We start from the raw sequence: 23,233 nt of genomic DNA, 5'->3' as shown, positions 1-23,233 counted from the left end.
TTATATACTCTCTGTGGAACCGAGGGAGGCTGTAATCAAACTCCTATCATGCCCAGGTTCCAGCATGAACGGAGTGTGATTGCTGTTAGCAATCATATATGTATTTATGTCACCAGAAATGCCTTTATCATAAGGCATATCATGGGGCAGAGTGGCATATAGGGGGTTAAAAGGCATATTATGGAGCACAGTGGCATATAGGAGGGTATAAGGCATTTCTTAAGGCAGAGTGGCATATAGAGGGTTAAACGGCATATCATGGGGCACAGTGGCATATAGGGGGTATAAGGCATTTCTGAGGGGCAGAGTGGCAAGTCTGGGACAGATGTGCATAACTGGGGGGGCAAGTTGGCAAATAAAAGGAAATAAAAACAAAAAATAATTTTTCTCAATCACAGCTTTTATTAAATATGAAAAAAAATCGTTTACATGAATAAATATTTACTAGTAAAACTTTATTCCTATAGGGTAGTCTTATATTCAGGCTTTTTCTTTTTTTCCTAAATTAATATTCAGATTTTGGGGGGGGGTCGTCTTTTAATCGAGCAAATATGGTATGTATGTGTCAGGGTCCATCCAGGCTGCGGAGCTGCATATCTCTGTTTTTCCCTGCCTTGCCTCAGTTCCCATGTTTTGCTATGGTCCACTCCTGGATTTTCATATGCTCTGTCCTGAAACTCTGATTCCTGGATTGCGGTCTTGCTCTTTGCTTCAGCTCCTGTTTCCTTTATAAGGTGTGTCCCACCCGTTTGTCTCAGTCATCAGTCTAAAGGTATGATCTTCTCGGTTTTGTGTATAGCTTCAATGTTCAGTTTATTAGTACTTTTGTATGCAGGGCTTAGCGTTAGGACCCACTGTCATTGGAGTACTTTGGCGTAGTGGTGGGCTAAGCATACTATGGCCGTATTATGTGACGGAATCTCCAATTGTTATCACATGTTATGTATCTTGCTTGGTCTCCCTATCCCTTGCTCTGTCCTCCTTGCTTGCTATGTTTCCGCTATATACTCTGCTTTGCTTCCACACTCCCAGCCTGCAGCATCCTGCACATGATTCCGGTCAGGGGAAATCTAATCTAAACGGCCGCTGGGTGCTGATGCCACCAGCCGGCGCTACTTTAATACTTTTTTTTAAAAAAAAAAATTAATATGGCAAGCCGGATCGGCTATTAAATAAAAAAATAAAGTATTAAAGTAGTGCCGGCCGCCAGCATCAGCACCGTGCTGATGCCGCCGGCCGGAGCTCTTTTAATACTTTTTTTTTCTTATTTAATAGCCGATCCGGCTTGCCATATTCATTTAAAAAAAAAAAGTATTAAAGTAGCTCTGGCCAGCGGGATCAGCACGCATCGGTCGTTTAGATCAGTTTTCCAGCAATCTGACGGCCGCATAGTGATGGGAGCAGCGTGAGGGGTGAAAGCTCCGCCCCCTCGCACTCAGACTGCTGGAGCACCGGATTTCGTGTCACTGACATCCTGTATACATAGAAAACAGTCTGTTGCTACCAGGTGATGGAGGTCTAGACGAAACCCCCCAAAAGTGGAAGTAGAAGGTTAGTACAATTTATGTTTGTTCAAGCTATATAATATTTTTTTTTGTATTCGTTAAAAAACAAAAAATAGATGTGTGTGTGTGTATGTAAGTGTGTCCCCAGTGTCACTTCTGTCCCCAATCAGCCCCCCATGTCATTGCTGTCCCCATACAGCTCCTCAGTGTAGCCTCTGTCCCCAATCAGCCCCTCCCAGTGTCACCTCTGTCCCCTTTCGACCCCCATGTCATTGCTGTCCCCATTCAGCTCCCCAGTGTAACCTCTGTTCCCAATCAGCCCCTCCCAGTGTCATCGATAGTGGGTTATTCTTTTACATAAACGTATACACATACACTTTTGGAGTCACACTAGCGCTTTATCCTTAACCCTTTTCTATCACAAGGACAACTGTTTAATTTCTTGAGGGTTAAAAATGTGAAAAACATTTATATACAGGTGATCGAACCCCAAACATAGTAAATCTAGAGAGATTATTGATGAGAAAATTCTTGAGCGGATGTATGGAAATTATTAAATAATAATAAAAAAAAAAAAAATATATATATATATATATATAAAAAATATATTTTTGTGAGAAAGTCCTAAAATTAGCATATTAGCTTAAAACAATTCTCGCATGGAAAGAGTTAAAATACTGGCATATTAAATGCCCATGGGGTGTCTACTTTGCACACGTACCAAATGTGGCCTTTTAGTTCCCCCCAAAAATGACAAACCCATGCATGTGGGGTATCACTGTACTCAGGAGATGTTGCTGAACACATATTGGGGTGTCGTGTGACAGCGGCATATACCAGGAGCTGTAAATTCATACATAAAGTAGGTGTGTGTGGGAAAAATACACACACAAAAATACTACTGCAAACTTTGAAAAAATGCTGGTGGTAAAATGTGTGCATGTAAAGAGTTAAAATACCAGCATTTAAAATACCCTGTGGTGTCTAGTTTTCAAAAATATATGGTTTTGTTGGGCACACTGAAATGGCCCGGCTCAAAGATGTACCAAATAGGGCATGGGCAGTGGATCCCCAAATGCCAAAGTTCAACATTGAAAAATGTGCATGCCCCAAATGTGGCCCTTTTGCCCCCAAACAGCCAGGCAAAATCATTCATGTGAGGTATCGCTGTACTCAGGAGATGTTGCTAAACACATATTGTGTTTTATGATAGTGACATATACCAGAACCTGTTTATTCATACCTGAAGTAAAATGTGTGTGAAAAAACAAATGCAAAAAAAAATTACTACCATAAAGTTTGACAAAGGCTGATGGTAGAATGAGTGCTTGGAAAGGTTTAAAATACTAGCATTTGGAATACCCTGGGCTGTCTAGTTTTCAAAAATATATGACTTGATGGGGTAAATTGCATTGGCCGCGTTCAAAGATACCCGAAATGGCACATGGGGGGAAGAATTACCAGATTTGGAAAAAAAATGGCTTTGAAATAGCAAAACGCCACCTGTACTTATTGCCCCATAATGTGTAGAAAAAAGCAAAAAAACATAACATTGGGTATTTTGTAACTCAGGACAAATAGTAGAATCTATTTAGCAGGTTGTTTCATTACCTTTTATAGATGAGTAAAAGATTTTTCAACTAAAAGTTAGAAAAAGTCATTTTTTTCTAAATTTTTCACCATATTTTATACTTTTTTTAATAGTAAATAATATGATACAATCAAAACAATGTCAGCTAAAGAAAGCCCTTCTTGTCCTGAAAAAAACAATATCTAATGTGTGTGGGTTCAGTAAACGGGAAAGAAGAAAATTGCAGCTAAACACGAGCAGCGCAGAAATGTTAAAAAGGCCATTGTCACGAAGGGTACAAAAAGTAAAATCAGCCTTTGTCACAAAGGGGTTAAGAAATAACATTTATAATAAATATAATACATAGAATCTATTACAAAGGGATCAGCTTTACTTAGATTTATAATATTGTTTACATTTTTTATGTTATGTATGTGTGACGGGTCCAGGCTAGCTGGCTCATATGTTCGTGTGAAGTTTAGCCAGGTCATGGAGTACTTTTGTGTCCAGTTCCTGATACCGTGACCCGGTAATATTTTATAAGGCGTTTTATTGTATAACCGTCCCAGAGACTGAATGTGGCTGCAGCTCCAGCCCTTCAAAGGAACAATCAGGTAACCTGGCTGGGGCTCGTAATCAGCCAGCACAGCCCTGTTTGCCCAGACGACACCTGCACTACAGGGGGGATAACACAGGTAGGGGAAAACCATTGTATTCCATTTAATTCCCTCACCTGATACATCGCCTGTGTACTGATGGAATTTGTGATGGGATGTGGGCTGATGGGATTGGGGGGTTGGGTTTGGTGCATAATTAACCCCTTAAGGACAATAGGGGTTATTACTCGTAGTATATTGTGGGACAATGGCTATTTTAACATTTTCCGGTGTTGCTGTTTAGCTGTGATTTTCTTCTTTCTCATTTCATGCTCCCACACATATTATATATTGTTTTTTTTCAGGACAAACAGGGCTTTCTTTAGATACCATTAATTTTATCATATCATCTATTTTACTCATCTGCAAAAACAAATGGAAAAAACCTGCTAAATAGATTCTACTATTTGTCCTGAGTTTAGAAATACCCAATGTTTTTGTTTTTTTTTGCTTTTTTCTGCACGTTATAGGGCAAGTACAGGTAGCGTTTTGCTATTTCAAAGCCATTTTTTTCCAAATCTGGTAATTCTTCCCCCATGTGCCATTTCGGGTATCTTTGAAGCCGGCCAATGCAATTTACCCCATCAAATCATATATTTTTAAAAACTAGACACCCCAAGGTATTTGAAATGCTGGTATTTTAACCCTTTCCATGCACTCATTTTACCACCAGCCTTTGTGAAACTGTATGGTAGTACATTTTTTTTGTATTTTTCTCACACATGTTGTACTTCAGGTATAAATTTATCGCTCCTGGTATATGTCCGTGTCAAACACCCCAATATGTGTTCAGTAACATCTCCTGAGCACAGTGATACCCCCCCCATGCATGGGTTTGTAGGGTTATTTGGGAGGTAAAAGGCCGCCTTTGTGAGGTGTGTATTTTTATACCATTTAGACATCTAATGCTACTGCCCCATGTCCCATATTTGGGACATCTTTGAACCCGGCCAATTCAATTTACCCCATCCACTCATGCATTTTTTAATACGAGACACCCTATGGGCATTTGTAATGCCAATATTTTAACTCTTTCCATGCTGGAATTTTTGTAAAGAATTTTAGGACTTATTAAATTATTATTATTTTTTTTTTGGTGACAGTGGGGATTTTTACATGTTACCATATTATTTTTAATTTTTTTTTAAACATTTTTGAACACTTTTTTTAATTTTTTTTTTTTTTTTTTAAACTAATCACTCATTAGTGAACTGGGCTCCATTGACCTTGCATGGTTGGATGCAGTACCTGCATTCAACCTGCAGGAGGAGCTCGAGAGTTCTCAAGAGGGTCTGGATAGACCCTCTATGAACTCATATCTATTGTTGATGCCATCCTTTGAATGACAGCAACGGGGCTATCAGGGTAGGGGGGTAGTGTTACTGACATGCCTCGATATCGAGGCATGTCAGCAACACCGTTTATGCTTAGGAAGCGATTCCGATCGCTTCCTAAGCTGTTTTAGCCGGGTGCCGCCATTTTTCTTTCGGGATGGCTTTCCTCCCCGAATCCACGGTCAGCCTCACTTGTGAGGCGATGCAGCTATTTAACGGCAGCCCGTACATGTACGGGCATTGTCGTTATCTCGTTGCACGGCAAACCCGTACATGTACGTGGATTGACGTTAAGGGGTTAAGGATATATATAAGTTCTGTGTGTTTGTAAATAAAGAGAATTCTTGTTTTACTACGAATGGTGGTCTGACTGATCCTTGGTGATTCCTCAGCCCCTAAACAGGGGTACCCAGCCTTAGGTACGGGGACCCTGTAACAACATGTAAGTGTTTTTGTTTTCATTTTTCGTTGTGACTTGTCTAAAGAGAAGTTGTATACAATAGGACTTTATTTGTATACTGTCTTAGCAAAAAATAAAGAGAAGTTATAAAAAAAAACAAGATGAAAAAAAGAAATACTGTATGCTTTACTCAAATCAAACAAGCACCTTCACTGCCAAATAGCTCTAAATTGCAACATTGTATTTAACCCTAATTGGAACTTCTAAGGAGTATCATTCTGTTGCCAAGAGCTATTTTCATAACAATAGCTGTAATTAAAGGGGAAATCCATCACTAAGTTATCACTAATACATAGCACTAGAAACCAATTGGAACGTTGGATCGTTTTCTCTGCATCTTCGCTTTGTATTCCTTTCAAAATCCCTCTCCAGAGTGTTGTCAAGGTGTTATCGGGCATATTATAACAGGGATTTTTTGTGGCACTAGCATCTCGCGTCATCACTTATATTTACAAGTGCAAGGTCTCTTTCTCCTTCATCTTATCAAGAATACAGAGCCTACAGTACCTACGACCACCATCTGTTCATCAATCAGAACTGTATGTATATTACTTTGTTCTACCAAATAAACCTACTTAAAAAGACTTAGAAGCTGTGGCTTTGATTGCTGTTTGGTCACTGGAAAGGTTTAGATATTTAAGACAAAGAATATGTAACATCTGCTCAGTATCACATATGCTCAGTGCATCCATGTGGAAGCTAACAAACTCATTGACTATTTATACAAAGACACTAATTGCAATTTAAAGAGCCATAAGTGTGGGAAGTGAGCCTTTAATTTCCTTTTTAATCTGTGTGTGTCTGTAACAAGCCCAAACATTCAAGGGTATGTAAACCTTTGATCAGGGCCATTTAAATGACATCTGTTATGAATATAATTTTAAAAGAAGCCAAAACAACAAGTGATAATAAATGGCTATATACGATCATTAGCCTTAAATAAAAGACAGTTGTTTTGCATGATCAGTCATATTTTCAAAATCAATGCCAACATTCCACAATTTCTTGCCACTGTATGGAAACATTTGAGCACAACTGTTGACTGGTGTTCTGGTTCTGTAGTTGCACATATGCTGATCAAGAAACTCAAAGCAACATATAAAGGTTGCTCAAAAAACTGTTTGTCCACTGTTTTTTTCATTATCGCCAAATTAACCCTGTATTAATATGCATTATAAAGCTAAAAGGCCATATTTTCTCTCAGTGAAAAATGAGCGCGGCCCACGCACATACATCTCTGATGAAGTGGACCACTGTAGAAAAAACTTGGACACCCCTGGTGGTAGATAAGTGAAACAGCCTTTTGGTAGGTGGTAAAGGTTAATACAGTTCAACAATTTAAACATGCATGAGAAAGGTGAAAGGTTATCTTGAAAACAGGACCAATGACTAAACAAGGGTTTAAATTTTACAGCAGGAAGAAAAAAATCAGACTAGATGAGATGCATCATTCTTATCTCCGATTGCAGAGATTGGCGGTTTAAACAACAGACCAATGATGCAAATCACCGGTCTGTTAAACACAACTATATCTTCGCAAAAAATCCCAGCATGGAAAGAGTTAAAATATTGACATTATAACTGTTTTAAAAAATGTATGATTTGATGAGGTAAATTGAATTGTCCGGCTTCAAACATGTCCCAAATATGGGACATGGGCACAGACTGACCAGATGTCTAAACAGCAAATACACACACCTCACAAAGGTGATCTTTTACCTCCCAAATAACCCAACAAACCCATCACTGTGCTCAGGAGATATTGCTGAACACATATTGGGGTGTTGTTTGACAGGGACATACACCAGGAGCGGTAAATTCATACCTGAAGTACAACGTGTGTGGGAAAAAAATACAAAAAAAATGTACTACCATAAAGTTTCACAAAGGATGGTGGTAAAATTAGTGCATGGAAAGGGTTAAAATACGAGCATTTGAAATACCTTGGGGTGTCTAGTTTTCAAAAATATATGGTTTGATATGGCATTGGCCCGCCTCAAAGATACCTGAAATAGCACATGGGGCAGAATGACCAGATTTGGGGAAAAATGGTTTTGAAATAGCAAAACGCTACCATAACGTGCAGAAAAAAGCAAAAAACCATAAAAACATTGGATGTTTCTAAACTCAGGACAAATAGTAGAATCTATTTAGCAGGTTTTTTCATTCATTTTTGCAGATGAATAAAAGCTTTTTCAAAGAAAAGTGAGAAAAAGTCTTTTTAACAAAAAATCACCGCATTTTATCATTTTTTTAGTGAATTAGATGATATGATAAAAATAATGGTATCTAAAGAAAGCCCTGTTTGTCGTGAATAAACAATATATAATGTGCGTGGGTACACAAAATGAGAAAGATGAAAATTACAGCTAAGCAGCAACGCTGAAAAATGTTAAGAGCCATTGTCCCAAAATGTACTACGAGAAAGAAACAGTCTTGTCATTAAGGGGTTAAGGGTTCTGCCCCCGATAGTCTTTATTTTTTGTTAAGTAACACGTTTCCAGACAAATACAGAGATGTTTTGCTCTAATTACACTACTATAATTACTCAATCCTTACCATCTACAGTGGCTAAAAGTGATGTCCAGTTCATGAACGAATCGTTCTTTTGAACCCATTCTTTTCAATGAAACCGATGAATCAGTTCAGTAGACTGAAGGATTCATTTGTAACATTCAGTCTGTGTCTGTGCACTGGTAATATGATCCTAGAGTGAGTCATATGCACAACACGCAGACTCAGAGATCAGGTTATAGCTCTTCGGTTCACTGACTCATTCACTGAATAGTTCAGAGGAACTATGAGTCATCGGTTCACTGACTCAAAGAATCGTTCAGAGAGCTACCAGTTAATTGATTCAGACCTTATATAGCATATTCAAGTCATCAGTATACAGTACACTGACACAATATCTAGATACAGGATTAATCTTCACTGCCCCCAGGATTTAGATTCCCCTTAGTTTACGCCCATTTAACTCTAACTATACCTTAAGTTAACCTTATAAAATTAATTTAACTCCTCAGTTCTCACCATTAAACTAAACCTAAAGACCCCATTAACTGTAACTGCCCCTAAATTAACCCACCTCCCCTAACTTTCAGCGCCCCAAATTTTAATCTTATACTAACTCTGAGTTGAGTTGCTGAGTAATGTGGACACATATTACATTGCTGTAGAAGGCAGGATTCATAGACTATAAGGAAAGGGGCAGGGTCAATCGTCGGTGTGACTGCAGGGAGCGACTGGGAAGCAGTAACTGCTGTAAGTCAGATTGAGTGAACCGATGAATCAGTTCATTTCAATGAATCACTCGAAATAAACGATTCACTTTACTGATCCAAACTTACTATCACTAGTGGCTAAATGTGTGTTTTTTCCAGTGAAGCTTGGGTATTTAATGCAATCTAATTTTAATTCATGTTAAATTTCTATTAATATAGCTTCCGCTAGAACTAGAAGCTGCAGATCAAGCGGGTTTGGTAATATAATTTCTATTTTCTTGCCTACATTGTATATTTTGTGAACATATGTATGATCAAATGCAATCTTTGGTTAGTAATTCTATGGAATCTTTTACTAACAACTTTGGATAGCAGCAAATCTTATGAGTGTCTGTGTACAAGGACAAAAGTGGATCTTGCCCCCATATTTAGAAGAGTGGAGTATTAGCAAAAAGGGTGGGGACAGGAAGGGATAGCGCATTTGTAATAAAAAAGGGCTCAATAATATAGACACACTCACCAACAGGTGGTAAAAAAAATATCCAAAATCCAGAGCCAGTGACCGTCGGCTTACCACCGAAGGTACAAGAGAAAGGTTAGCAGCTGCTAAATGGGTGGCTGTGCGCCCCCTCGCAGCTACGCCAGAGGCGAGTGCCTCTCTCACCACACCCTTCATACGGCCCTGGAAATGTATATAAAATAACCAAACTCTCAGTGGCCTACCAAGGAAAGAAGGGAAAAAACAATGGTACAAATAATTAGCAAAAACAGCATATTGAAAGAAAGCTACACGATCACATAGCTTATGAAAATATATTATTTTCAAAGATAAAAATAAACCCGTTTATGATCAGAAGAGCACCTTCACTGGCTATAAAAAACAATGTCACAGTGGAAGCATGGTGGGTCCTAGGGTGCCTAATCTCCTAAGAAGCAAGGCACCACTTACCATTTCAGAACCTAGGCAGCCACCTAGTTTGCCGATATAGTATAGGCCTGAGCCTAAGGTTATGTAATTTCAAAAATATATCTATCTCATAAGCACATAGTGTATTTTTAAGGGAACTTCATGGAAAATGTGTCACTAAAGAGTTGGTTTTGCACTCCACATGTGTGGAGTTCTGCTAAAATAGAAGGAAGTTTCTGAGCTCTCCAACCATATAGTCAAGGGTATTTTCTTCTGGTGGGACATGAAATAAAACACTGTATTTTCTCTCACTATGCTGAATGAAATGAGACTGGTGATAAAAACACAACGTTGCACTGCTGTTAGGAGTGAGTGGTGAAAAGATGAAAATACCGTATTTGCTCGATTATAAGACGACCCTGATTATAAGATGACCCCCCAAAATCTGAATATTAACTTAGGAAAAAAAGAAAAAGCCTGAATATAAGACGACCCCAAAGGAAAAAAAGTTTTACCAGTAAATGTTAATTCATGTAAACTATTTTTTTTAATAAAAGCTATGATTGAGAAAAATATTTTTTTTGTTTTTATTTCTTGTATTTTCCAACCTGTCCCCCAGTTACGCACATCTGCCCCCAGGCTTGCCACTCCAATATGGCACTGTGGCCCATGATATGCCTTTTAACCCTCTATATGCCACTGTGCCCCATGGTATGCCTTTTGACCCCCTATGTGCCACTCTGCCTCCAGAAATGCCTTATACCCCTATATCCCATTCTGGCATTTAGGGGGTTAAAGTGCATATTATGGGGCAGAGTGGCATATAGGGAGGTATAAGGCATTTCAGGAGGCAGAGTGGCATTAAGGGAGTTAAAAGGCATTGTATAGAGCACTCTGCCTCCAGAAATGCCTTATACCCCTATATGCCACTCTGGCATTTAGGGGGTTAAAAGGCATATTATGGGGCAGAGTGCCATATAGGGAGGTATAAGGCATTTCAGGAGGCAGAGTGCTCTATTAAATGCCCCCTTATTGCCACTCCAGAAATGCCCTATGCCCCCATTTAACACACACCCTATACCCTCTCTCTCTCTCTCTCTCTCTCTCTCTCTCTCTCTCTCTCTCTCTCTCTCTCTCTCTCTCTCTCTCTCTCTCTCTCTCTCTCTCTCTCTCGATTAGAAGACGACCCCGATTAGAAGACGAGGGGTATTTTTCATAGCATTTTCTCTGAAAAAAACCTCGTCTTATAATCGAGCAAATACGGTAATTAGCACTCCTAATCTGCATTATTTTCTTTATCATCACATAATAGCTTTTACCTACATGACAAAAAAGTTTCTTTTAAAACTAATAGAGCAAAGTGGCAGTGAAAAAAACATTAAAACGATACAATTATGCATAAAAAATGTTATGCCAAAAAGCAACTCAGCTACTTATATAACTGTTGTTTTATGGAAAATGTTGTAAAACACTAGTTAACAAAGCCAGTAAAATACTGGTCCAAAAAAAATTAGTTATGGAAAAAATGGTCATGAAAAAAGTGTTGTAGCATCAGTGCTCACATGGGATTGGGCAACAAATACATATTGTGTGAGGTTTGGCAAGCAATTTTGGGAAAACAGGTGTTGTGCTGGATGAAATACCGGTACTCGGTTTGTTACTGATTAAATCCTAAATTACGTATACCCAAACATAGTTATGGAGAAATCTTACCATAATATATAACCAAAAGAGAAGGCACATACTGTAGCAATACCTCCATTTCTGCTTGGATACTGATGATTTGTTGTCCTCATCTCAATTAGTATAAAAGGCAATACTGTTGTATGCTAGAAAAACAGAAAAATAACATTAAGTGTCAGCAAATCTGGAGCAGGAAAAGGTAAACATCCCAACATGATATTCATTGCTTACATCTATCTTATTTAACCCCTTCGTGACAAAGGCTGATTTTACTTTTTGTACCCTTCGTGACAACGGCCTTTTTAACATTTCTGCGCTGCTCGTGTTTAGCTGTAATTTTCTTCTTTCCCGTGTACTGAACCCACACACATTAGATATTGTTTTTTTCAGGACAAGAAGGGCTTTCTTTAGATGACATTGTTTTGATTGTATCATATGATTTACTATTAAAAAAAGTATAAAATATGGTGAAAAATTTAGAAAAAAATGACTTTTAGTTGAAAATCTTTTACTCATCTATAAAAGGTAATGAAACAACCTGCTGAAGCCAGCCAATGCAATTTACCCCATCAAGTCATATATTTTTGAAAACTAGACAGCCCAGGATATTCCAAATGCTAGTATTTTAACTCTTTCAAAGCACTAATTCTACCATCAGCCTTTGTCAAACTTTATGGTAGTAATTTTTTTTGCATTTGTTTTTCCACACACATTTTACTTCAGGTATGAATTAAAAGGTTCTCGTATATGTCACTATCACAAAACACCCCAATATGTGTTCAGCAACATCTCCTGAGTACAGCGATACCTCACATGAATGGTTTTGCCTGGCTGTTTGGGGGCAAAAGGGCCACATTTGGGGCATGCGCATTTTTCAATGTTGAACTTTGGCATTTGGGGATCCACTGCCCATGCCCTATTTGGTACATCTTGGAGCCAGGCCATTTCAGTATGCCCAATAAAGCCATATATTTTTGAAAACTAGACACCCCAGGGTATTTTAAATGCTGGTATTTTAACTCTTTGCATGCACACATTTTACCACCAGAATTTTTTCAAAGTTTGCAGTAGTATTCTTTTGTGTGTATTTTTCCCCCACACACCTATGTTATGTATGAATTTACAGCTCCTGGTTTATGCCGCTTTTTTGGGGGGAACTAAAAGGCCACATTTGGTACGTGTGCATTTTTCTAATTGGAAATTAGATATGTGGCCATCCTTCCCCCCGTGTTATTTGGGACATTGTTGAACCCGGCCAATTCAATTTACCCCATCGAATCATACATTTTTTAAAAGTAGACACCCCATGGGCATTAAATATGCCAGTATTTTAACTCTTTCCATGCGAGAATTGTTTTAAGCTAATATGCCAATTTTAGGACTTGCTCAAAAAAATATATTTTTTATATATATTTTATTTTTTTTCAACTTGAAGGTTCCCCTGATAGTGACATCAGTGGGAAATTGTTTTTACATTTTACTGTTTTTTTACTATTTTTTTTTCTAATTATTATTAATTTTATTTTATTTTTTAATTTATTTTTACTAATCACACTGTGATTAGAAAGCTGGGCTCCATTGACTTGCATGGTGAATGCAGTACCTGTATTCAACCTGCAAGCGAACTTTTTTTCACCTTTAGGCTAGGTTTCCACTTGGGTTTTTGTCCGGCGTTTTTTTCTTGATGAAAAACGCCAGGAAAACTGCCAAGAAAACTGCCACTGCATTTAGCTGCGTTTTGGCGTTTTTTCTGCAGTTTTTTCTGGCGTTTTAGCCTTTCTGTGGAAATTGCTTTTTTTGACCTTAGGCAGTTTTTCCAGCCTTTACAAGTTAGAAGTTTCACCCAGCTAAAAGGGATTAGGATAAATGGCAAGTATCTGCCCTCTCCTGATGTCATTTACTTGGTAGACCCTTTTGTCTCTTTTCTGTGGTTTGTAAGGCATGCTTTATTTCGAATGTCTGCTCCTCTGGGAAGATTGGCCCCAAATGATGGTGCAAATTGTTTGCTGTTGCTTTTGGCACGCAGGATCCGGTCGCGTATGTTTGTTTGTAATGGCATGTTTGTTCCAAATGGTGTAAAATTCAATATGAACCAGTCCAGGACTTTGTTTTGTGTGAAACTGTTTGTTTTCAGCCTATTTCTCGTAGGACACACAGATACTGGGTCCATCCTCTGCATTGTAACTGTGGAAAAAACGCCATAAAAAACGCCAAGGCAATAAACCCACATGGCTTTTTCATGGCGTTTTTTCTCTCCCATAGACTTCTATTGGAGAAAAAAAGCCAAGATTTCTTGCAAAAAACGCCAGAGTGTCAACATGCTGCAGTTTTGAAAAACTGCCACAGAGCCCAAAAAAGCAGAAAAACGCCAAAGAGGACTAAAAAAACGCCAGACAGAAAAACGCCAAGTGGAAATGGCATTTTGCGATTTCCTATTGAATTACAGCTAACATCTGGCTGCATGCGTTTTTCACAAAAAAACGCCAGGTGGCGCTATTGGCGTTTTTATAGGCGTTTTTAGCAAAAAAAACCCCAATGGAAACCAAGCCTATGGGAGAGAAAAAACGCCATGAAAAAGCCATGTGGGTTTATTGCCTTGGCGTTTTTTATGGCGTTTTTTCCACAGTTACAATGCAGAGGATGGACCCAGTATCTGTGTGTCCTACGAGAAATAGGCTGAAAACAAACAGTTTCACACAAAACAAAGTCCTGGACTGGTTCATATTGAATTTGAATTTGGAACAAACATGCCATTACAAACAAACATACGCGACCGGATCCTACGTGCCAAAAGCAACAGCAAACAATATGCACCATCATTTGGGGCCAATCTTCCCAGAGGAGCAGACATTCGAAATAAAGCATGCCTTACAAACCACAGAAAAGAGACAAAAGGGTCTACCAAGTAAATGACAGCAGGAGAGGGCAGATACTTGCCATTTATCCTAATCCCTTTTAGCTGGGTGAAACTTCTAACTTGTAAAGGCTGGAAAAACTGCCTAAGGTCAAAAAAAGCAATTTCCACAGAAAGGCTAAAACGCCAGAAAAAACTGCAGAAAAAACGCCAAAACGCAGGTAAATGCAGCGGCAGTTTTCTTGGCAGTTTTCCTGGCGTTTTTCATCAAGAAAAAAACGCCGGACAAAAACCCAAGTGGAAACCTAGCCTTATTGTTTTTTTTTCCCGGGCCGCCACCATCTTGCGGATGGCGAAGATCACCGGCAGCTGCGGCTGTGACCGTTCTCCGGAGCGGTCACAGCCCATCGAGAGGTAAGTGTTTGGTGTCGCTGGATGCCTCCTGATCGAGGCATTCCAGCGACACCATTTAAGTTTAGGAGGCGATCAACGATAAACGCTTTTAAAACGGGCGTCCGATTGTTGCCGGACCGGCAATTGTCATCAAGGGGTTAAAGATTGTATACGATATATGAGCTAGGTTTTGTAGAGAGAGAGAGAGAGAGAGAGAGAGACATACCAAACATTTATCTGTGTTCTTGTTAGTGATGTCCGGATCATGAACGAATCGTTAATTTGATCCGAATCTTTTTAGTGATCCGGATGAGTCGGTTCAGTAGACTGAACGATTCATTTGTAGCAGTTCAGTCTGTGAATCATGCAGTTGTAAACTGATCCTAGAGCGAGTCATCTGCAGAGCACTCAGACACAGACTCTGGGATCAGGTTACAGCTCATTAATTCACAGAGGAAGGATGACTCATAGAGTCAGAGAGTCGTTCAGAGATTCATATGATTCAAATCATTCATATGATTCAGTGATTCAAATCTTACAGGGATCCAGATCTTACAGGGATTCGAATCATTCAGAGAATATCACCATACTTTTATAAATAAATACATTAATAATCACTGCCCCCAGGATTTAGATTCCCCCTTTACCTGTAACTGCACCTTAAGTTAACTTTATTAAATTAATTAAATTAACCCTCAGCATTAAATTAACCCTCAACACCCCATTAACCATAACTGTCCCTAAATTAACCCTAAACACCCCATCAACCATAACTGTCCCTAAATTAGCCCTAAACACCCCATCAACCATAACTGTCCCTAAATTAGCCCTAAACACCCCATCAACTATAACTGCCTCTAAATTAACCCTAAATACCCCATCAACACTAACTGCCCCTAAATTAACCCTAGATACCCCATTAACCGTAACTGCTCCTAAATTAATTGCATGTACTCCAGATAAATTACTAATAAATTGGTATGATTGATGGGGTCTTTAATGTTAATTTAGGGGCAGTTATGGTTAATGGGGTGTTTCGGGTTAATTTAGGGACAGTTATGGTTAATGGGGTGTTTAGGGTTATTTTAGGGGCAGTTATGGTTGATGGAGTGTTAAGGGTTAATTTAATACTGAGGGTTAATTTAATTAATTTAATAAAGTTAACTTAAGGTGCAGTTAGAGGTAAAGGGGGAATGTAAATCCTGGGGGCTGTGATTATTAATGTATTTATTTATAAAAGTATGGTGATACTCTCTGAATGATTAGAATCCCTGTAAGATCCGGATCTACTGGGAAACAACTCCTGTGAGTCACACTGAGTGATCTGAAGATTCGGATCATGAATCTAATCATTTCAGTGAACGAGTCGAAATGATCCGATTCACTTTAATGATCCGAACTTCCCATCACTAGTTATTGTTCTAGTATAGTTTTTACAGACAAATGTACAACACAAGATACACTAAATAGATATGGTGTATATGTTTGTTCCTTCAAACTCAAGATGGTAAAATTTGAAAAATATTATATACTTCAATAATTTAATATTTAAAGTGGTATTTATTAGACTTGGGCACCAGGGGGCTCTTCGTGTTCGTCTTCGGAGAAAAAAAAATCTTCGTATTCCGCGAATATTCGCCCGTTCCTGTCTTCTTTTCGGCGAATATTCGTGGACATTCTTCGTGCTCATTTCATCTTCATTTTCCTCCCGGCTGCAGCTACACATCGGAGCAGCAGCAGCAGCAGCAGTTGTGTTCGTGCTGTGAAGGTACTTGTGTGCGACTCTATTGGTCGCCGGAAGGGGGCTGGTCTGGCATCAACAAATGAATTGCAGAACTGCAAAATGCACTTCATTCGTTGATGGCAGGCGGGCCCCCTGCCGAAACGACCACACGTACCGAGGTGTACTGTACACAATACACATTGCCCGAAAGTGAGGGCCAAGTTCCTCCGAGCAGTTGTCTTTGTCTGAGACCTAGACAAATGCTCCAAGGAACTTGGCCTCCTTTTCATCATACACAGTCACACATCCATAGATGTTTAATAAAAGAATAGGGATTATTTTACATTTTTAAATCGATTTTGGACCACTTTTAAATACATACATTTGCTAGTTTGCTACCTATTTATAACGGCATACTTTGCAACAACCCAACTTTTACTGGACAGGACTGGAAAAAAGCAGGACTGTCCAGGAAAATGTTGGGTGTGTTGGCAGGTATGCGAATGGAAAAATGTTGGACAAGAACAAAAAAAATAGCTTAGGGTTAATGTACGGTTATGTTTAAGATTATTAGCAGTGCACTGTTTTGGTTAAAGATGTATTATGTCTAAATAATAATTTAATTTTAATTTTAATGGGTGTTAAAAAAAAAATTGGGGTTTATTTAATTTTATTTTAAAGTTATATTTATTATTATTTCCTTTATTATATTATTTATTTAATGTTGTAGTGCTACCCTACCCAGCTATACCTATGTGCACTAGCATACCTAGTTTAGCTAAATTTGATGGGACAGGCAAAAAGCAGGACTGTCCCTGAAAAAGTTGGGTCTGTTGGCAGGTATGTGGATGGAAAAATGTTATAGGGTAAAGTGTGAGTTATAGCGTTAATGCTAGTGAGTGTAGAAGTGAAGGCCAGGGCAAATAACAGGAGGAAAGGTCCTTGTGATTTGTGAATTGTACGTGTGTCATGTGTGTTATGTGTTATGTCACTGTGTTATGTGTTATGTTTGGTAGGTTGTGTATCAAACGGAAAAAAATGAAATGGAAATGGAAAAGGAAATGGAAAAGGCGAATAAGTGGGCAATTGGCGACCCACTCACCTGTTTCACCCCAGGGCAAAGCATCCAAACAACTGTCAGTCCTAGACGTTTGGCAGCGGACTTCCAGAGCTCAGACACTAGGCCCTAGCGTAAGCTGGCTACTCTGGGGGAGGTAGCAGGCGTTGCCACAGCGCAAACAGAAGCAGCCAGGGGGGAGAAACTGCCCTTACCATTAGGGACATTTTGGGCATGACTCTAGCCAGGAAGCGAACTGGCAGAGAAGAGACGTTGGCACCACCACCAGCAGCATTGAAATATGGAAAAGGCAAATGAGTGGGCAATTGGCGACCCGCTCACCTGTTTCACCCCAGAGCAAAGCATCCAAACACTGTCAGTCCTTGGCGTTTGGCAGCGGACTTACAGAGCTCAGACACAAGGCCCTAGTGTAAGCTGGCTACACCGGCGGAGGTAGCAGGCGTTGCCACACCGCAAACAGACGCAGCCAAGGGGGAGAAACTACCCTTACCATTAGGGACATTTGAGGCATGACACTAGCCAGGAAGCGAACTGGCAAAGAAGAGACGCTGGCACCACCACCAGCAGCAGCATTGGGAAAGGCGAATGAGTGGGCAATTGGCGACCCGCTCACCTGTTTCATCCCCGAGCAAAGCATCCAAACACTGTCAGTCCTAGGCGTTTGGGAGCGGACTTACAGAACTCAGACACTAGGCCCTAGCATAAATTAGCTACACCGGCGGAGGTAGCAGACGTTGCCACACCGCAAACACGTGCAACCAGGGGGAGAAACTACCTTGAACATTAGAGAAAGAAAATTAACTTTCCAAGCTAAGAGCTGGGTAACCCAACTTGGGCAGATTGAATTTAAGAAAGGCAATCTGCTCCATCAGATGAGGTGCCATGCGTGAGCGCTGTGGACTCAGCATGTTTCCAGTCATAGAAAACACGCACTCACTTTGAACAGTGGTTGGCGGACATGATAGAAGCTGCTGCGCAACCCATGAGAGTGGGCCGGCACAGGGCGCCGCAGCAGCAGGGGTGCCTGCCTGGGACTTAAATTAAAACATCGTTTTTTTTTTAAACTTTATTTAACATCCTCCATGTTAAATAAAGTTTTAAAAAAACAAAACAAAAAAAACTGTGTTTTAATTTTAAGTCCCGGGCAGGGACGCCGAGCGGTCGCTCGTGAAGTTTTCAGCAACCGCTTGGCGCCCCTCACTCTCCATGACTCCGGCAACAAAGTAAGTAATGATAATGGGAAGTAGGGGAAGGGGGTAGATAGTGAGAAGGGGCAATCAGTGAGAAGGGGCAGAGGGGGGGATCAGTGAGAGGGGGCAGAGGGGGGCAATCAGTGAGAAGGGGCAGAGGTGGTAGATAGTGAGAAGGAGCAGAGGGGGAAAGCAGTGAGAAGGGGGAGATGGGATAGATTGTCAGAAGGGGAGAGGGGGTACATAGTGAGCAGGGGCAGATAATAAGAAGGGGAGGGGTAGATGGGGAGAGGGGGTAGTGTGAATGCGTACGGGAATTAATGAATTAATGTGTGGATGAATTGCTTGAATGATTTGTGAGACTGCATTAATGAATATGTGTTAATGATTTGTGTGAATGAGTGAGTAACTGTGTAAGTGTTTGTGTCTATCATGGATGTTTAAGTGATTTGGGGAAATGCAAAGATGACACATGAAGGGTGGGCTGTTAGGCGACAAAGTTGGCTCAGGCTGTAACATGTGTGTAATCTGGGTACTGATCAGGTTCTATGTGGGAGATGTGGACACCAGGGCTGGCTTTGGGGTGTGCAACCTGTGATCAATCCCTGTGATTTAGGGGGTTATCTATACCTTTAATGCTGAGTTTATATGTGAATTCCATTTGATTTATACCTGCAAAGCTGAGTGTGTGTAATTCTGTTGATCTGTATCTGGTACGCTCTGTTTCCATACATTATTATTGTATATCTGATTCTGTTTATTTAATCTATACCTTTAAGACTGAGTTAACATGTGATTTTCAATTGATCTATACCTGCAAAGCTTGGTTTTTGTGTTGATTCTGTTGATCTATACCACATATAGGGTTTGTATGTGATCTATACATGCAAGTGCTGTTTATATGTGTTTGATATATAGTTTACAGGGAGGAAGGAAAGGATCATCTTCATGGTCAGGGTGAGAAGGAGGGAATACTGCACTGACTATCACTGTCTTCCCCTAATCTGCAGGCAGTGTGGCAATTTTGTTTGGTATGCTAGCAGAGGGAGTAATTGCATGCTAGGCGTTTTTGTTACAGCAGATTAGCTGTTTTTTCCTTGTATTTAATGTATATTATTGTGTCCATTGTTTCCAGTTATATATTACTGTACTTGTTTGCACTTGCACATAAACTATCTTTAATGAAAGCTAGTTGTTTGTTACAAGATTTCTTTCCTTTCTTTTTTTGGGGATGGGGCCACCTGAGGAGTAGTCTGCACAGAGTGCCCGAACACTTAAGGCCGGCTCTGAGTGCAGGCCACACACTCTTCTTTTCATCCCAGTAGCTAAGAGGATCAACATTAGGTGCAGAAGGAACTTCACAGAGGTAAAGTTTGACCATTTCAGCAGCACTACTCTCCTTTCTGCTGCTAGCTCTGTCAGATGGTCCAACTATACTCCCAAGTGCCTCTTCCCAAAACACAGCTGCTCCACTCAGCTGTGTTGTGATGCTTGTGGAACTGCTGCTGATGCTGCTGCTAGGAGTAGCAGACCACATCATCTCTTCCTCCTCCTGCACCTCTCCCTCCTCGGACAGCATTCCCATTTTACGCTACCAGTCACGCACCTTGTTAACCAATTGCTCCCGGTAGCTACTGAGAACATTGAATTTCATTACTAGCTTTCCCTTAATTCTTGGATCGCAAAGGCACGCTAGCATCATTTCGGGACTCTCTTCCATGCGTTTGCGAAGGAGTACTTTTAGCAGATCCTTCAGCTTCCTGACTATGGCTGCTACGTCAGGATGTAGAGTGCCACCTTGAACAGCCTCATGGTTTTCAAGGAACACCTCCATCTTGCTGCCTAGATGGGAGAACACTGGGATTACCTGGGCCAGACTGGTAGTGTTTGAGATTAAATTTTCAGTGGCATCCCTGAATGGTTTAAGGACTGTCACTAGCTGGGTGATCACTGTCCAATCCTCCCTATTCAGTGGAGATGTAATCCCAATATTATGCTCTGAGGCAAGATTATGGATTGCCCTCTGCTGCTCCAAAATCCTCTCCAGCATGTCTAAAGTGGGGTTCCACCGCGTACTGACATCCTGTCGTAGGGAAGACCTGACCTCTCTTGCTCTTCCCTCAAAAGTTGGCTAGCTTTAACACTATGATGAAAGTTCCCAGCGATCTTTCTGCAGCGGGACAGAACTACTGCTGCTACATTAGTTCCTTCTGACATTGCTGCCTTCACTAAAAGATGGATGATGTGGGCTGCACAGCGCACACCAACAATATGACCATCTCGCAGCGCTTTCAGCATATTGGCACCTCCGTCAGTTACCACAAAACCAACTTCAACATTGGTGCCCACCTCTGCTCCCACCCAAAGGCTAAACATTTTCCTCATTGCATGCAGAATATTTTCGGAAGTGTGCTTTTCATCCATCACTTCTGCATGGAGAAGGAATGATCGGTAGCCTGCTGCAGCAGCTTCCTTGGGCACACCGGGCTGCCACCAGTGTGCTGTCAAAGAAAGAAAGGCATGCTGCCCACTAGGTGCACTCCACAAATCTGTTGTGAAATGAACAGACTGATGAGCAGCCTTGGAAAGCTCCTCTTTCACTGCTGAAACACAGGACCAATACAATGAGGGGACAATGTTCCTACTGAAAGTGGAACGTGACGGAACTGTATATTGTGGAGCCACAGCCGCCATCAATTGTTTGAAAGGCTCCCCTTCAATCATGGAGAAGGATGCCCCTCCAACAGCAATGAACTGACCAGTAAGTCGTGTTACTTTATTGGCCTGCTGTTTGGGCATTGTTCTCTTCGAGTGGAATGCCACAAATTGTTCCAGAGTGGGCTGGACATGCAGTGCTCCAACCTGCCTTGGTCTCTGGCTGCCAGCATTAGCTGCTGCTGCTGCTATTGGCTGAGAAGCAGCTGTTGGGGTTTTTCCACTCTCTCTGGAGATGGTACTAGTTGTAGTACCACGGCCACCAGCTATGCTGCCTGCACTAAGTTTTACTTCTGCATCTTTCCCCAATAGCACAGCGTTGTGTTGAGCGCTGAGGTGATGCTTCATGCTAGCACTGGTAAAATGGCCAGACACTTTCCCTCTGCTTATTAGCTTCCCACAATGTTTGCACTTTCCATAGTGCCCTTCTTCAACATTTTCAAAGTGCGCCCCGCGCATAGCCTTGGAGTGTGCCTTGGGTGCTGCTTCTACTGCTCGGGGTGGATGAACAGAGGCAGAACTAGTGGTGGTGGCACTGGTGGTACCAGTACTGGCCATAGTGGGACTGCTAATTGCTTTAACTCTACCAGATTTGGTAGGTTTTGCTGCTGGTGATGGTGATGATCGTAGCAGAGAAGGTGGAGGCTCAGGGGAAAATTGTGCACTAGTCATTTGGACACTGCTCCCTGAGGAATCTGATTCCTGACCACTCATCTCCTCTACTTCCTCAGGCTCATAGTCTAGTTCTTCATTAGCCAGATCAAATGGAATTCCTGCTAGGCTGGCGCTAAGACTGATATCGTGACTAGTAGTAGTGCGAGCAGGAAGAACAGACTCTGCACTTGGCCTCTCAGTCTCAGGCTCCTCTGCTACCTCGCTAGGTGGAGTTCCACTATGTGTAGCCCTCCCTCTAACTGTCTTTACAAAAATATTGTAAGGACTTGGTGGCTTGCTAGAGGTACTAGGAGGACATGTCGTGGCGGTACCGGTGGGAACAGTAGGCGCAGCACTAGTGGCGGTAGAGGTGGTGGTGGTGGTTTTCCCTACGAAGTAATGAGATCGCTTTGGTTTGGGGAAAACCCCTCTGAGTCTTGCTGCTAATTTGGCTCTGCTTGGTACCTTGCATGCTGCTTGTGGATGGGGAAGATGCTGCTTGGGGCAAAAGGCACTGGGCTAGTAGAAGTACTAGTTGTGCTACCCTTTAACTTTGAATGTGCTTCTGGTGCTTTAGGCTTCCGTAAAAAACCATAGAGCTTGTGGGCCTGGCAGCACTACTACTGCCTGCTTTTGATGCCTTTCCTTTACTTGATGATCCTTCAAGCAATGCTTCCCCAAATGATAAGCGAGAGCTTGGCCTACTTGGCCGACTAGACTGACGCAAAGGCTGCATCTTAGAACTGGTGGTGGTGGTAGATGGAGCTTGTCCCTCCTTAGTCCCAAAAGGAGGATCCATTTCAAATTTTGTGTTGTGTGTGTGTAGTGTAGTGTTTAAAAAAAACTATAAAAAAATAAATAAAAAAAAGAGGCTAAAAAATTAAAGACAAAAAAATTAGAGGAAGTTCTCTTCAGTGCTACTGCTGAAAAAGTAAAACTATGCACAACTGCACTGTGCTGTTGTGTGCAATCTGCCAAAGTGCTCAAGTTATTTAAATTATTAACTCAAGATTAACTATATTAACTAGCAGTATTTTATTTTTAATTTGAATTTACACGGGCCTAAGAGCCTAGCCTACTACTATGCTAAGCCTAAACTATATTCCTTAGTATTGTAGTCTAACTCTAGGCAGACGCTCTCAAGCCCACTAAGCTAAAGTGAGGTTGTTATATAATATTATTAATAGATGAGAATTACTTATATTATGGATTATAGATAGAATATAGATTATGAATTAGAAAGAATTACTTATATATTATAGATTATGAATTAGAATTTATTATATT

The 23,233-nt window shown here is 40.7% G+C and overlaps 1 protein-coding gene across 8 annotated transcripts in view; it reads right to left on the bottom strand.

The window, feature by feature from the left end:
• Positions 1–23,233, bottom strand: part of AIG1 (androgen induced 1) — a 203,065-nt gene that overhangs the window by 40,719 nt on the left and 139,113 nt on the right. For 5 of the 8 annotated variants that reach the window (XM_053460886.1, XM_053460885.1, XM_053460887.1 and 2 more), the window contains one exon: positions 11,370–11,485. In XM_053460886.1, the coding sequence (XP_053316861.1) occupies positions 11,370–11,485 (116 nt within the window). The remainder of the gene's footprint in view (positions 1–11,369; positions 11,486–23,233) is intronic. The other 3 variants (XR_008351156.1, XR_008351155.1, XM_053460889.1) reach the window with 2 other exon arrangements.

Source organism: Spea bombifrons, chromosome 3 (genome assembly GCF_027358695.1).
Source record: "Spea bombifrons isolate aSpeBom1 chromosome 3, aSpeBom1.2.pri, whole genome shotgun sequence".
Lineage (NCBI taxonomy): Eukaryota > Metazoa > Chordata > Amphibia > Anura > Pelobatidae > Spea > Spea bombifrons.
The sequence above is the reverse complement of the archived record's forward strand: the minus strand, read 5'-3'. Positions and strand labels throughout refer to the sequence as shown.